Source organism: Sus scrofa, chromosome 1 (assembly GCF_054392235.1).
Source record: "Sus scrofa isolate SSC_HxYL_T2T_F1_AM1 chromosome 1, Sscrofa_HxYL_maternal_Yorkshire_Landrace_v2.0, whole genome shotgun sequence".
NCBI lineage: Eukaryota > Metazoa > Chordata > Mammalia > Artiodactyla > Suidae > Sus > Sus scrofa.
Window position 1 is genome coordinate 37,666,019 of NC_139383.1, and position 14,409 is coordinate 37,680,427.

At 43.5% G+C, this 14,409-nt stretch overlaps 1 protein-coding gene across 5 annotated transcripts in view; it reads left to right on the forward strand.

Annotated features, from left to right (window-relative positions):
* Positions 1-14,409, forward strand: part of HDDC2 (HD domain containing 2) — a 27,286-nt gene continuing 12,877 nt past the window's right edge. For 3 of the 5 annotated variants that reach the window (XM_085016144.1, XM_003121220.7, XM_021088683.2), the window contains exons 1-4: positions 1-151; positions 1,522-1,643; positions 3,636-3,738; positions 8,986-9,054. In XM_085016144.1, coding sequence (XP_084872270.1) covers positions 65-151; positions 1,522-1,643; positions 3,636-3,738; positions 8,986-9,054 — 381 coding nt within the window. In that variant the 5' untranslated portion in view covers positions 1-64. Of the gene's footprint in view, positions 152-1,521; positions 1,644-3,143; positions 3,321-3,635; positions 3,739-8,985; positions 9,055-14,409 lie in introns of those variants that run through there. The other 2 variants (XM_085016147.1, XM_085016146.1) reach the window with 2 other exon arrangements.

Below are 14,409 nucleotides of genomic sequence, written 5' to 3' on the forward strand. Positions count from 1 at the left end.
GGTGGGTGGAGCTTCAAGCGGCTACCATCGCGGCCGGCTCCAACCTGTCCGGATAGGAGGCCGCATGGCTTCTGCTTCCTCCGCTGCGGCCCTTTCGGGCCGCGGGGCCCGGAACCTGTTGCAGTTCCTGCGGCTGGTGGGGCAGCTCAAGGTGAGCGAACGCCGGGAGGACGGTCTGGGGCTCGGATTGCAGCCGTGCGGGGAGAGGCAGGGGCGGGCCTTGGGACAACCAGACTACCCTCCCCGCCTGGCGCGGCGCCTGCCACTTTCCTCCGTTTTCCCCGCCTCTGGTAGTCGGCAGAGGGAGCCCCTCGAGCTGGATGCGGTCGTGCGTCTGGTTGGGGGGCGAAGGAAGCGAGTCCAAGGAGCTGGCGCGGCCGGGTTGCTGGGGCCCACCCCGGGCTGGCGAGTTTGAACCGCGCTGTGCCCTGCGTCGGCCTGGTGCCCTGCGTCGGCCTGGTGCTCGGACTGGGCCGGCCCAGGAGGCCTTTCGAGAGGTTTCTGAAGGGGAGCCGGCGCGGTGATGTGCGGGTACCTCGGTCCTGGCCCCTGTTTGCCCCGAGTACGTTTGGGGCTCAGCGACCCCACAACTGGGCGAGTGGGAAGAACGGGACCCACTGGTCTTGCAGAATTTAAGTGGAATGCCTAAAACCTGTCACACAACCACAGAAATAACAAGACTTTTTCCTCCTTCCTTCCTCCCTCCCTCCCTCTCTTTCTTCCTTCTTCCTTCCGGCGCCTGCCGGCACGTGGAAGTTCCCGCGGCCAGGGGTCGAACCCACGCCACAGGAGCTTTTTTTTTCGTTTGTTTTTAAGCAGAGGATTTTAAGTAGTACACACTAGAGTTACATCACAGGGGTCCTCCCCACCCGCCACGTCCCGCCACAGCCAGTTAATGATTTTGCCGAACTTCTCCAAGTTCAAAGCGTTTTGTTTCATGCTACTATTACTATAGCTTACAAAATTCTTTAGAAATATAAACTCCTGAGGAGAAAATACAGTCTCACAGGATCATATTGGGAGCTGAGCGAAAGGAAGCGTCATGACTGGCGGTAGTAGTTAGAAATACCTTATTCTTTCTGCTTCAGAATTTGGAAGTCTGTCACTTGTTCAAAATCTGAGCTTTCACCGCAGTGTTTTCTACTTGTGTCCAATGGTTGTCTGAAGCAAAACTTAACCAATTCTTGTAGTTTGAAAAAATAAGATACTTTACAGTTTTGTTTTTATGTCTAAGGACTTGTGTATATTCTGTACTTCAGTGCATCCCTAACACAAAATAGCTCGACTGTTGGACTTCTGTGTTATACTTGTGAATTATTCTTTCTTCTCTCTCTCTTTATCATTCTGTGACCTCACTGGTTTGCTTAATTCCAGATGTTATCATTTAGGTCAGTTAAGCATGTTTTGATATGTGCTGAAAGCATGACCCTGCCTCTGTGCCCTAGTCCCTGGACTTCTACTGAAGAGCATGGCAGGTGGTTAAAATACCGATTTTTATACATTTCTTTCTGTTTTTGTCAGAGGGTCCCACGGACTGGCTGGGTATACAGAAATGTCCAGAAGCCAGAGAGTGTATCAGATCACATGTACAGGATGGCAGTTATGGCTCTGGTGACCAAAGATGAACATCTTAACAAAGACCGGTAAGCTGTGAACTTTGGTGCTGTTAGGGTCTGTGAGTATGCATGACTCTTCATGACTAAGACCTGTGTGTCCAATGTCCAGTTCTTGTAGGCTAGTTTATATGTTTAAAAAAAAAATTATTTGAGTCAAACCACAAATGATACAGTTTCAAGATGTAGGAAGGGGAGCTTTATGCTGATTGCTTCATTTGCTGTAAACTGCACTCTGTATTTTCTCTTGGCAAGTGAAAGAGCCTGCCTTGGTCTCAAGGAAATGTAAGTGTGATATAAGGGTTTCCTGGGCCTTGAAGGTAAGTGTCTTATATCTAAAAGAGTATTCGTACACTATATACTTTTTTTTTTCCTTTCTTCCTTTCTTTCTTTCTTTCTTTCTTTCTTTCTTTCTTTCTTTCTTTCTTTCTTTCAGGGCCATACCCGTGGCATATGGATGTTCCCAGGTTAGGGGTCCAATCAGAGCTACAGCTGCTGGCCTACACCACAGGCATAGCCACACAGGATCCAAGCCGCATCTGTGACTTACATCACAGCTCATGGCAACACTGGATCCTTTACCCACTGAGCGAGGTCAAGGGATTGAATCTGCAACCTCATGGTTCCTAGTCAGATTCATTTCTGCTGCATCACGATGGGAACTCCATACGCTATATACTTTTATCCAGCCCCTTTTTGAATAGTAGCACTTCTTTGTGAAGTGACTTTGGAGTGGCATGTACAGGAAAGAGCTGAGAAAGAGATAGCCTCTTCCCCTTCATTCAGTCAACACGTGGTTAAAATGCTTTTTTGAGCATTGGTCAAAGTTTCCTGGCAATACAATATAAGATAGTAAATAAAACCCAGATTTATACGGGCCCAAAGTGGCTTCTACACAAAGCACACAATAAAGTATGTTAGAAAGTTACTCTAACAGGAGTGGTCACCTCTTCTTGGGTGATCTTGGTGGGGGTAGGGGGCAGAATCTGAGGTAACCTCTAAAGGGTTCATCAGGTAGCGAAGTAGAAGGCACAGCATTTAAAGAGAAGGGTGTAGAAACCAAAGTTCTGATGGTAGGAAAGTAAAGGTATACTTTGAAAATGGTAAGTAAATCAATTTGGTTGCAGCAAAGTTTCCTGAGGCATTTCAGGGTCCTGTTATTCTATAGATGGTGTAGAACTTAGAAGATTTTTTTTGTAAATAGTACAAGATGAACATGGTGTCAAGTGCAGATGAACTTAAGGATAATCTGAGATTTGAACTAGATTAGAGAGCAAGTGCAGACAGGGCCACGTATGCACGTATGAGGCCTTGTTCTCCCGTGGAGATAGGGGGACATAACGGTGGCCCTCCAGGGCATTTATCTCTTGAGCTGCTTTTATTATTTTGATGATGTTGATCCTAATCACTAAACATTATCACTAATAAATATAGTCATTTGTTGAATAACCAACATGTTTCCAGGAAGATAAATTATCCAATTTAATTTTCACACCAAACTTAAGAAGTGCTATTACCTTTTTTTTACAGATGATAAAACGAAGGCTGCAAAACTTAGCATTTAAAAAAATTAACTCGGCAAAAGTCACACAGCTAATAGATGTTGGTTGCTGGATTTGAACTCAGATCTGTCCAACTCAACTCATTTCTCAAGGGCCTCATTTTGACATCTAATTGGCAGAATGATTGTTTTTGAATTTTGTATCAGTAAGTAAATGCTATAACCAGATCACCTCCTGGCTTTTTAATCTAAAGTTCTCAACCTTTTAAAGTGATGTTTGAGAAGCCACCTATCTTAAAAAAAAAAATTCATGCTAACAACTTCCCTTGTGCTCTCATGAATTGGCTGAATATTAACTAGCAGTTTTGATTCAGAACTGTTGGAGGCTGACATAATTACTTTAGAAAATACTGTGAGTCTGGAGAGAGAAAACTGTATTGTGTGACTTCAAAATAGTATAGAGAAGGAATCTGTAGTGAATATAATTCTGTGTAATTATTCACTATTTCTTGCCTGGTCAGATGTGTACGCCTAGCCCTCGTTCATGATATGGCAGAATGCATCGTTGGGGACATAGCACCTGCAGATAACATACCCAAAGAAGAAAAACATAGGCGAGAAGAGGTCAGTGTTGACTATTGACTCCACAAAAGACCACCAGAAAAAACCTTTGCTGAAACAAAACTAAGTTTATCAGACTTAGTGTAGTCAGGGAGAGTACCTCCTTGGCAGAGTCTTAGTGGTGCCTCAGAGGGAAGGTTAGGGGAGGGTGTTTATAGATTTTTAGGGCCTGGGCTGGAGGATGTTTGGATGGATCTTACAAGAAAGGATACTGCCTTACAAGATGGGATTGCACAGAGCGTAGGACATAATAGCTTTGGGTTGCTAGGGCTGGTGAGGCAAGGTCTAACAAGGGTCTTGAAGAGTAAGCTGTTAGTGCTTACTCTATTTTGGATGGTTTACAATCTTATCTTCCAGAAGTAAGGATTTCTTGGAATAAGCAGTGAATTGGCTTTTGCTTGTTCTAAGCCTTGTTGAACATAGGATCAGGACATTATGTTGCCTTCAGTTCATGGAGGGGCAAAGAGAGACCTGAACACAGGACACTGATAGTATGGCTTTCATTAGAACAATGGAACTAGCTGGAACTCGAAGGACTGCTCCATGCTAATTAAGCTTTTTAGAGAGAAGCTCTATAAACCCCAAGAAAAAATCATTATTATAATAATGTTGTAAATTTTAAATTAAGTTTTAATTTAGTACTTAAGAGTAAAGAAAAAGTTTTATTATTAAGAAATAACATAAATAAAATGTTGTTGATGTGGAGTCTAAACCCGGAGCCCAGAAACTTAGAGGAAGACGTATTGGAAGCAGAGACTGGAAAATCCAGGGAGGCTTTTTTTTTTTTTTTAAATGCTGAATGGCTGGTTCCCGGTTCAGGGGTTGCTGCAAGCTGCTTTTATTGTAGGCCAGAGAGATTGCTCCTAAATGTTTAAATCAACAGATCCTTCAGCAAGATGGTTTAACAGAGTAGGTAGGCATTAATAGCTATTCTCGGAGCTGGGGCTAGAGCTCAGCAGCCAACAGCATTTTTGCTCCCCCAGAGGCAAGAAGATCCACAAGGAGTCAGTCTAGGCACCAACACACCCTAAATATGGGAGCAGAGGAGACAGCGTAAGGAATGTGTTCTTCCTGTAAGCGCAGGTCCAGAACACGAGAGCATCCTGACAGTCTGTAAAAAGGGAGGAGCTAAGGAAACGTTTCTCTATGGGAGTCTGGATTGTGGTAAATAAAGAATCCCTAGGTTGACTGGCATTATTAATACAAAAAGGAACCAATTAGCTCAAGATACTGAGCTGCAGAAAGGAATTAGCCCCGAACCAGAGGGTGTTGACTAATGACATTTGACAGGGGAAAAGAGGAGGAAAAGACTCCTCAATTACAGAGCACATTTCAGAACGTATGATGGTATCATTCAAGGGTAAGTCTAGACATTGTGGAGGAAAAATCACACACCCAAGTATCAGAGGGTGATCGATGACACGCCGAGGAAGAAGACACACAGCCCCATGCAGGCACACAACGAATGTGAGGTCCACCCCAGAGAGAAGCAGTTCATAACCTTCTGAAGGGAAGATGGTCTATAGGAAGGATCTCCTTTCTCTGTCGTGACAGACACTGAGTCCTGGCTAGTGACGCCCCCTGGAGGAGCATGAAGGGAACCACACTCAGAATGCTGCATCTTCTTGGACTCTTAGCTTATCCTGTGGATATGTCAATAATGCAGAGCCTTCCCGGCCTTATTAAACCTCCCGGCTGCTGCCCACTCCTGAGCCACAGGAGAATAAATAGCATCTTCAGAAGGGACAGGGGAAACATAAAGAACCGCAAGTTCTTGGACAAGAAACCAAAGGTTGGGGAGCACTGGTCCTTCATTGCCTCTTCCTGCTGCTAGTTGGGATTCAGGAACAGAGAGAAAGATCTGGGAGGTGAACATTTCTTTATGCAGATGGTGTTTTTGCACAAGATTTGGATGTCTGAACCATGCCTTAAGATAATTAAATGAGAGGTTCTTGGCTCCTCGAGGTGGAATGCACATAATGAGAACCAGGAAGTATCATTTGCCCCAAGGCTAGCCAGCTGCATCTGGAAGGCTTTAAACTGGAGTGGGAGGGAGGGAAAATGCTTGAACCTGGAAGGCTGATTGTCTTGGAGGAGACTAGGTACTAAGATGAAAGGGAGAATCTGGGTGTACAAGAACAAATTTTGAGGGGCCAAAAGTAATACTTGTGGTCTGATTTTATATATATATAGGTATGTGAGGGTTGAAGTTGCCAAAGAGCTAGAGGTTAAAAGAAAGAGATTATTATAGGGGGTGAACATGGTAAAATGGAGAAAGTGAAAAATATAGTGAACATTTTATAAAGTGCTTATTCTGTGCCAGATTGTGAGCACTTTGTATATGTTAACTCTTTAATCCTCACGATAAGCCTTTCAGGTAGGTACCACTTAGGCCCATTTTACAGATGAAAAACTGAAGGAGAGAGAGGTGAAGTAACTTACTCAGGTTCCAGAGCAGTAAATAAATGGTAAGGAGGGTTTCAAATCCCATCTGAATCTATATTGTCATCAACTATCGCACTGCCCAGCCTCACCAATGATGTGGGAATTATGAAGACTGCTTTCTGGGCACTTGTCACAAAACTGACACTGACATTTGCTGAAAGCTTCATTCTGCTCAGAACTTCAGGCTCATTCTGGACATGCTTTGCTAACAGGAAGAGGCTAGGAAATTACCACTCTAAAGCTGTGTGTGAACAGGGACAGGGCTGACCATCAGGAAGGGAAAGTTTAGCGTCTTCAGCCATGTATCCTAGATGTTAGCAAAGTCGATTTCAGAGGGCTCATTAAAAAAGGTAGGCATCATTCTGTGGCATATGCTGCCAGACAAGGAATAACAACCAAGGGGTCTCAAAATGCAGTTCTCATTATATAATAACAAATGACATCAATGAGTTTAGATCCAGAATATCATTCTCAGTTTCAGGAGGGGAGCAAAAACATTTGTTTGTTGGTTATGTTTTGTTTTTTTAAAGGACATGGTGATTTTAATCAATAGGAAGCTTATTAATAAGTCAGTATTCATATGTGGGTTCCAAAAAACACTTCAGCCCTGAGCTGCATTTATAGAAGTAGAACATTTAGTATGATGGAAGCTCTGATTCCACTGTGTTCTGCCTGGGTCAGACCACACATCAATTGCTGTATTCAGTTCTGGCTGCATTGCTTTAAAGGAAATAAAGTAATCCCTTGTCAAAGCAGGACTTTTATATTCGTATTCTAAAAGTTTAGATTTTGACATGTCTCCCTGCATATGTTATTCAGTTCATTCTTTTCAAACAGAAGCAATGGGAACACTTGTGTTTCTGGAATAGTATAGAGAAAAGTGATGTATTTAGAAAGACATTTTTATTTTTTTTATTTTTTATTTTTTTATTTTTTTTGTCTTTTGTCTTTTTTGTTGTTGTTGTTGTTATTGTTGCTATTTCTTGGGCCGCTCCCGCGGCATATGGAGGTTCCCAGGCTAGGGGTTGAATCGGAGCTGTAGCCACCGGCCTACTCCAGAGCCACAGCAACGCGGGATCCGAGCCGTGTCTGCAACCTACACCACAGCTCACGGCAACGCCGGATCGTTAACCCACTGAGCAAGGGCAGGGATCGAACCCGCAACCTCATGGTTCCTAGTCGGATTCGTTAACCACTGCGCCACGACGGGAACTCCTAGAAAGACATTTTTAATTCTTGAAAATGCACCGTACTTTCTCAAGTATTTTGTTGAGATTTATGAAAAAGAAACAAAGGAGAACGCAGATACAAAATACCCTAAATCTCATTCCACTAAGAGTTGTTTGATGCTGGAAGCACATCTTTGACCCTGGCCAGGATGGTTTGCTCTGGAAGTGGTTGTATCCTGTTACATTTTTTTTCCTCCCTGTAATAAATAATTATAAATGCAAATATTCATTTTTATTTTTATTACTTTTTCCCATCTTGCCATTTGAGTTTATGTAAGACCTTTGCCACTTTTATATAAATAACCACTTTGCCGAAGTGATTCTTAAAACCATATTACTTTCAAGGAGCATAGGCTCTGGTTAGAAGAACTGTAGCAGATTAAAAGGGATGGGATGAGGATGGTGAAGGAATTGGAAGCCATTGGAGAGCAGGTTGAAGACCTCATGCACACCCCAACCCCACAAAATGTGATATTTCAGGATACCGAAGCAGCATCGAAATGAAGGAAGAGGTGGAAATGAGAGGGGCTTCTGGAACTTTGGAGAGTAGAAATATGAACCAAACCTCCTCCATGCCTTTACTCACTCATCTCCGCTTTTCTGTGGGTCTTGGCTCTCGTAGGCCCCATTTGTGGCTCCTCTGACTCAGCCTCCTCTGGGCTCATCATGCAGAGGGTCCCCGAGTGGCTGCTTTGAGTTACATGACTATCCCTTAGACCAGTCGCTGGCTGCAGAGATTCTGGCCCAGCTGGTCAATGCCCACCTGTTTGGCATTATGTTTTTGTGAGGGAGGGAGGAAGGCCGGAGAGGTGGGGTTCGGTATAGTGGAGGGACCACAGGGATGATTTTCAGCTTGATATAACAACGTCCTTTCTATCCGTGTGCCCGACACCCCTGTGGGCAGCCTCTTGAGGTGCTAGGTTCCCACCACAGGATGTGCGTGTGGAAGGAGGACAAGCAGTGCTCAGTGATGCTGCTGGAGGGTTTGGATACTACACGAGTGGTTTGGCTCATCATGCCTCTTTTCAGCCCTGTGAATCTGCGAGCTGACTGAATGCCACCTTGTAATTTCTTTTATGTTAATGACAATGGCTGCCCATTTGTGTAGTGCTTTACATTTTGCAGTAAAAACGTATTAATAGAAAATGAACAAATGCTATACAAAAAAATGTCCTTGAGCTGTGCAATTCAGTGTACTTTCCTATTCTCCCCACTCAGGTTTGTTTTGAACTCCAGTATGCTTATCATTGAAATTCACGTGGCCATCTTGCAATTCATCCACAAGATGTAAAATCCTTGGCCTCACTTCCAATGTTTCTATCATGGTCTCGTACCCTCCTCTTGTCCTTTTTTGTGTCTGGTGTGCTGCAGGTCACAAAATAGGTGCATATGAATACATATACTTATTTATTTGATGTATACCACTGCCTTTCTTGTAAGCCTAAATATTTTCCAATGTTCTGCTGCCCCTTTGGGAGTTATGTGTAAGAGTTTGAATCCATTATTTGGTATCTTTAGATGAGTTGTTAACTTAGGTCATTGTGAACATGATTAAAAGAATGATTTGATATTTCAGGAAGCTATGAAGCAGCTAACCCAGCTCCTTCCAGAGGATCTGAGAAAGGAGCTCTACGAACTTTGGGAAGTAAGTATATTGGATGGTTTGCTCTTTATCGTAACTGAATATAAATGGCTCGTCAGTGTTTTAGTTGATTTAGATGTCTTAACAAGCTGTCTCTAACTTGCCTTCTGGGCTGTATCTGTTTCTCACTCTCCAGCTGCTGTAGGAATTTCTCAGAGCTAATAAGAAATTTTTCTTCCCTCCAATATCCCCATTTCCCTCATCATCATGATGCCTGTATAGATACTGACTCACAGTCCCTGGATTTCCTGATGCATTGCTCGCATCCCCCACCCTGCTGCACTCACACCCTCTTATCCGCCTCTGGTCCTGGTAGTTCAGAACTGGGTTCCCACCTCACCACTTCCTGCCAGTGACCTTGGGCTCATTCCCCTCCCTGAGTTGGTTGCCCGTCTGTGAAACCGCTCAAGGTTGTTAGGGCTGAGTGTGGTCCAGGGGAAGTGCTGCCATGAAGCCCAGCATAGAGGTGGGCCCTGTCAGTGCTGGCCCCTCCCCAGTGCTGCTGGCAGCAAGGCCTGCCTGGCAGGGTGGCTGCAGGGAAAGGGCTGAAAGAGCATGGAAAGCCCTGGCACCCCCATCACTCCGCCTTCTTGTGCTGGTTTCCATGTCTGAAGGGAGAGCAGCAGCAGATGAACCTAACGGAGTCCTCTTGCTTCGCTCCTCTACTGCTTACTCTGGACTAGCCCTGCCTCCCACTCTCACTTTTCACTTTCCTCCAAGGCCCTGCTCCCTCTTGTCTTCAGAGCTAAAACTAAAAAATGCTGAAACCTGTAACGGTTCCGGCTCAGGATATAAGATGAGAGATTGTGGACCTTTAATATTTGTCAAATAATTGGTGATAATTAAATCTGGCAAAGTGTGGTGTGTAAGCAGAGCCTGGCCCAGGTGGTGTCTGTTATTGGATGTAACAGAGTTTCTTCAGGGGAAAGAATCCCTGGTTCCAAAGTCTGTACTTGCCAGTGAAGTGTTGGAACACTGTGAATTGGGGAATAATGGGAGTGGGTTGGGTTGCAGTTTTAAAAAGAAAAAAACTGGGAGTTCCCGTCGTAGCACAGTGGTTAACGAATCTGACTAGGAACCATAAGGTTGCGGGTTTAATCCCTGGCCTTGCTCAGTGGGTTAACAATCTGACGTTGTGGTGAGCTGTGGTGTAGGTCACAGACGCAGTTCGGATCCTGCATTGCTATGGCTCTGGCACAGGCTGGTGGCAACAGCTCCGATTCGATCCCTAGCCTGGGAACCTCCATATGACGTGGGAGCGGCCCTAGAAAAGGCAAAAAGACCAAAAAAAAAAAAAAAATCATTAAAATTCATTTGCTTGAAAAAAAAAAAGAAAAAAACTGTCCTCTGCACTTAAAACACTAATCCCGTGTGTTACCTCCTAAGGAGGAAAGACCCTTATAATTTGAAAACATTTTATGAGAATTTGTACTCTGTGCCTCCTGCTTATGTAAACATGGTGGCAGTTTACCTACTGAATTATTTTCTTAGTTACCCGTTAACAACTGGCTGATAAAGTTTACTGCAGTTTCCTTTTAATTACTATGGTATTTTCCAAATGAAAACACAACAGTCACTTAGAAAGACTTTGGATGTAGAAAAATATAAAACACAGGCATGAAATGACTTGACACATCCCAAGCAGACAACAGTTTTATGATCTTGTTAAAGTCACTGGTTGAATTCTAAGCTTGTTTAAGAAGATCTCAGCACTGCACACAGTGGCCACCCTGGGGTGTGGCTGTGCTCCTTTAGAATTGTTCCTGCCAGGCCAACCAGCAGCTTGAGAGAAGAGGGCAGTGGGCTAATGTGCTGGATCGTTGGCACTGTGGGATGTGTCTGACGGGTGTAGAGGAGAAAAATCATGAGCTTTTTTAACCTTCTGGCATGAACCTCATCATGGCATGCTGTGAAAGGATCAAGGAACTCCGTTTTGTTTTTCTATTAAGCGTCAGAGGGGAAAATTGAGGACCATATGAATAAGCAGCAATACATTTTTCAGACAGGACTATGAAATTTGTTCATAGAAATATTATCCATGGATTTTAAACTCTCCTTAGTCAGTTTGCACACCCCTGTGAGTGAAGTAGCTACTTCTGGGTCCATAGGGGGAGATGAGGAGGGACTGCAAAGGTGCAGACTGAGCACAGATTCATGTCCATGTTTATTCTCAAGAGAAGTGTGTGTGCGTGTGTGTGCGCGTGTGTGCACACATGCACATATACTAATGGGTGTGTGTACATTTAAGCTTATTGGGGGAATCACTAAACTAAAGAAAGAAAATGTATATCTGTAACATCTAATATTTTGTGAAGAGGGTTTTTGGACATTAGAATTGTCCCTACTTTCTTTGATCATTTCTCCCCATCCCATACTTACTAAAACCTGTTATTTCAAATATAATTAACACTCTTGTATGTTATATATGAAAGCTGTTAAGAGAGTAAATCCTGAGGATCTTTTCATCACAAGGAAAAAAAATTCTTTTTTCTGTTTCTTTAAATTTGTATCTGGTATGGATGATGTTCACTAAACTTATTACGGTAATCGTTTCATGATGTATGTCAGAGAAATCATTATGCTGCACACCTTAGACTCATACAGTGCTGTCTGTCAATTATATCTCAGTAAAACTGGAGGGAAACAACCCTGTTATTTTCAAGAGCTAGGGTATCACTCTCTATACACAAAACATGTTTTTCACAGCCTACAGAATCTTGTGACAAAAAAGCCCAGCTCTAGGTGGTGTCTGAGAAGAAGATAATGTTCTCTCTCTCTCTGATATGGGTTGAGTTTTGTCCCCCTAAAGTTCAGGTGTAGGATTTTTACAGAGGTAATGAAATGAGTTCAAATGAGTCATTAGGGTGGGTCCTAGTCCAGTATAACTGCTCTCCTTATAAAAAGGGGAATTTGGATGTAGAGACACATATATTGGAAGAATGCCCCATGAGCATGAAAAAGGCCTTCTTTGAGCCCAGGTCAGAGGCCCCGGGGCAGTTCCTTTCCTCTTAGCCCTCAGAAGGAACCAACCCTGCCAGCACCTTGATTTCTAGTTCCCAGCCTCCAGAACTAGAGGGCAATAAATTTCTGTCGCTTAAGCCACCAGTTTGTGCTTCTTTTGATGTTAGCCTTAGAAACCTAATTCTCTGTCTCTTCCTCGCTTTCTGATACTATTCAGTGACTACTTTATTATAGTCTTACATATTTTTTCATTGTCTCTATAGTCTGTCTTTTTGGCTCTTTGTCCTTTTTGTATGGTTAAAACTGAAAACCTATTTCTGACTCCCTTATTTTATGGCTAAGACTACGGGCTAAAGAGCTTGGCCTTGCCCAAGGTCTCTTAGCTAGTGGGTGACAAAGCCAGGCCACAAGCCTGCCTCTTCATTCAGCATTTTCTTTATGTCATTATGCTCCATGTTAATTAATTGAACAAGCATTTATAGTTCTGTTCATGGTACTGTGTCAGTTACTGATTAGTAGTAGGAAGAGACTCCTCATTTCTGGGGGCTGCAGTAACAAATCACTGCTAGCCTGGCTGGCTTAAAACAACAGAAAATGTGTTGTTTCACACTTTCTGGAGGCTACAAGTCCAGATCAAGGAGCTGGCAGGGCCATGCTCCCTGAAGGCTCTACAGGAGGCCCTTTCCTTCCCTCTCCCAGCTTCTGCTGGATTCCTCTTCTAGTCCTGACATCCTTGCCTCATAGACATGTTGCTCCCGGCTCTGCCTCCATAGGCAGCTGGTGTTCTCCCTCCGTCTGTATCTGTGCCCAGGTTTCCCTCTTGTAAGGATACCAGTCATTGGATTAGGGTCCATCCTAATCCATTGTGACTTTGTCTTAATTTGATTACATCTGCAAAGATCCGATTTCCAAATAAGGTTACATTCATAGGTTACAGGTAGACATGAATTTTGTGGCACTACTATTCAATAGAGGACACAGACTCTCATGTTAACTTTAACATTTTTTAAATTCCGTATCAGTACATTGGCTTCTGATTTACAGGGTTCAAATACTGGCTCCTCTGTTTACTAGCTTTGTAGTCTTGGGCAACTTACTGAACCTCTCTGTGTCTCAATGGCCTCATCTATAAAATGGCGTTAATAATAATATACCTGTTTTATAGGGTTGAATGGTAATTAAATTAATATATGTAAAGCAGTTAGAATATTGTCTGACACAAAGTACGCTCTGTTTTTTTCTGACTCCAGTCCATGTGTTCTGATTTTGACTTAAGAAAATAGGGTCCTTCTGTACCAAGGGAACTCAGAATAATACTAGTTACATAGAAAATGCCAGTTGATTGGTTTCTGAAATGTTAATCACTGCTATTCACCACTATAAATAGCTCTCAGCACAGAGGGTCACGTCTAGTGAAAGCAATTAAATACCCTTGACTATAATTTATCTTTTGCCATAGAAGTATGAAACCTAATTTCAGCAAATCAGGAGAAAACATTTTCATTTTTTTTTTTTTTCTCAAGTTTTCAAAGGAGGATGTCCATCCTACCCCCTGCATTTCACTTTAAGGAAATATCCCTTTGAATCCCAAGGCAGAGCAGCAGCTGCTCCTGTCTCCTGCCAAATGCCTGGCACACCTGCCTGCCCTGGATTGTTTCCCAACCTACAGTTGAAGATACAGTTGGGTTAACAAGTGCCCCTTAAAAATGTCTCCCTCTTCTCTCCTTTGAAGTACAGGAGCATATTTTGGTGGGGAATTTGATGTATGCAACATGAAGGTCCTGGGTCCCAGAGGGAGAGTCACTAGGAGGTAGGAAAGTGGAACATGCAAAAGATAAACTTTCCGTATGTGTCAACACTTTAGTCTGGGCCAACCTTTCCCCGAGGGAGAGGGAGGAAACCTTCAATCTTCCTCTCCTCTCTACTCTCCTCCCTTCAGACTCTGTTTTCTCCTCTCTCTTCCCTTCAGACCTAGAACTTGTGTTTCTTTCCTGCTTGAAATCGTTATCCCTCTGCTGCTCTGGAAACCCTAGTCTGAGCTGCATCTAATAAAAACCAAGAAATCTTCAGTGATTCACGTCACATCACCCTGCCGAGAAAGCATGACAGTTCATTATCAGAGCACATCTGGGGTGGAATTACAAATGAGCCTTTGCAGGGAAATCAGTTGGGAACACTTTAGTCTTAATAGAAGAATGGCTGTATATTGTATTAATTGGGGCTTGTGGTTCTGTGACAGGTGTCATGCTCTAAGAAGCAGACTGCCTAAAGCTTCCTCTTTTAGGTCTGCACTGAGGAGGGAGGGACCAGTGGGAAGAAGGTAAAAAAGCTGCCCCATCTACCGTCCGCTACCTTTGCCGCCTCCCCACCACCAGCACACGTGCATACACGTTGCGT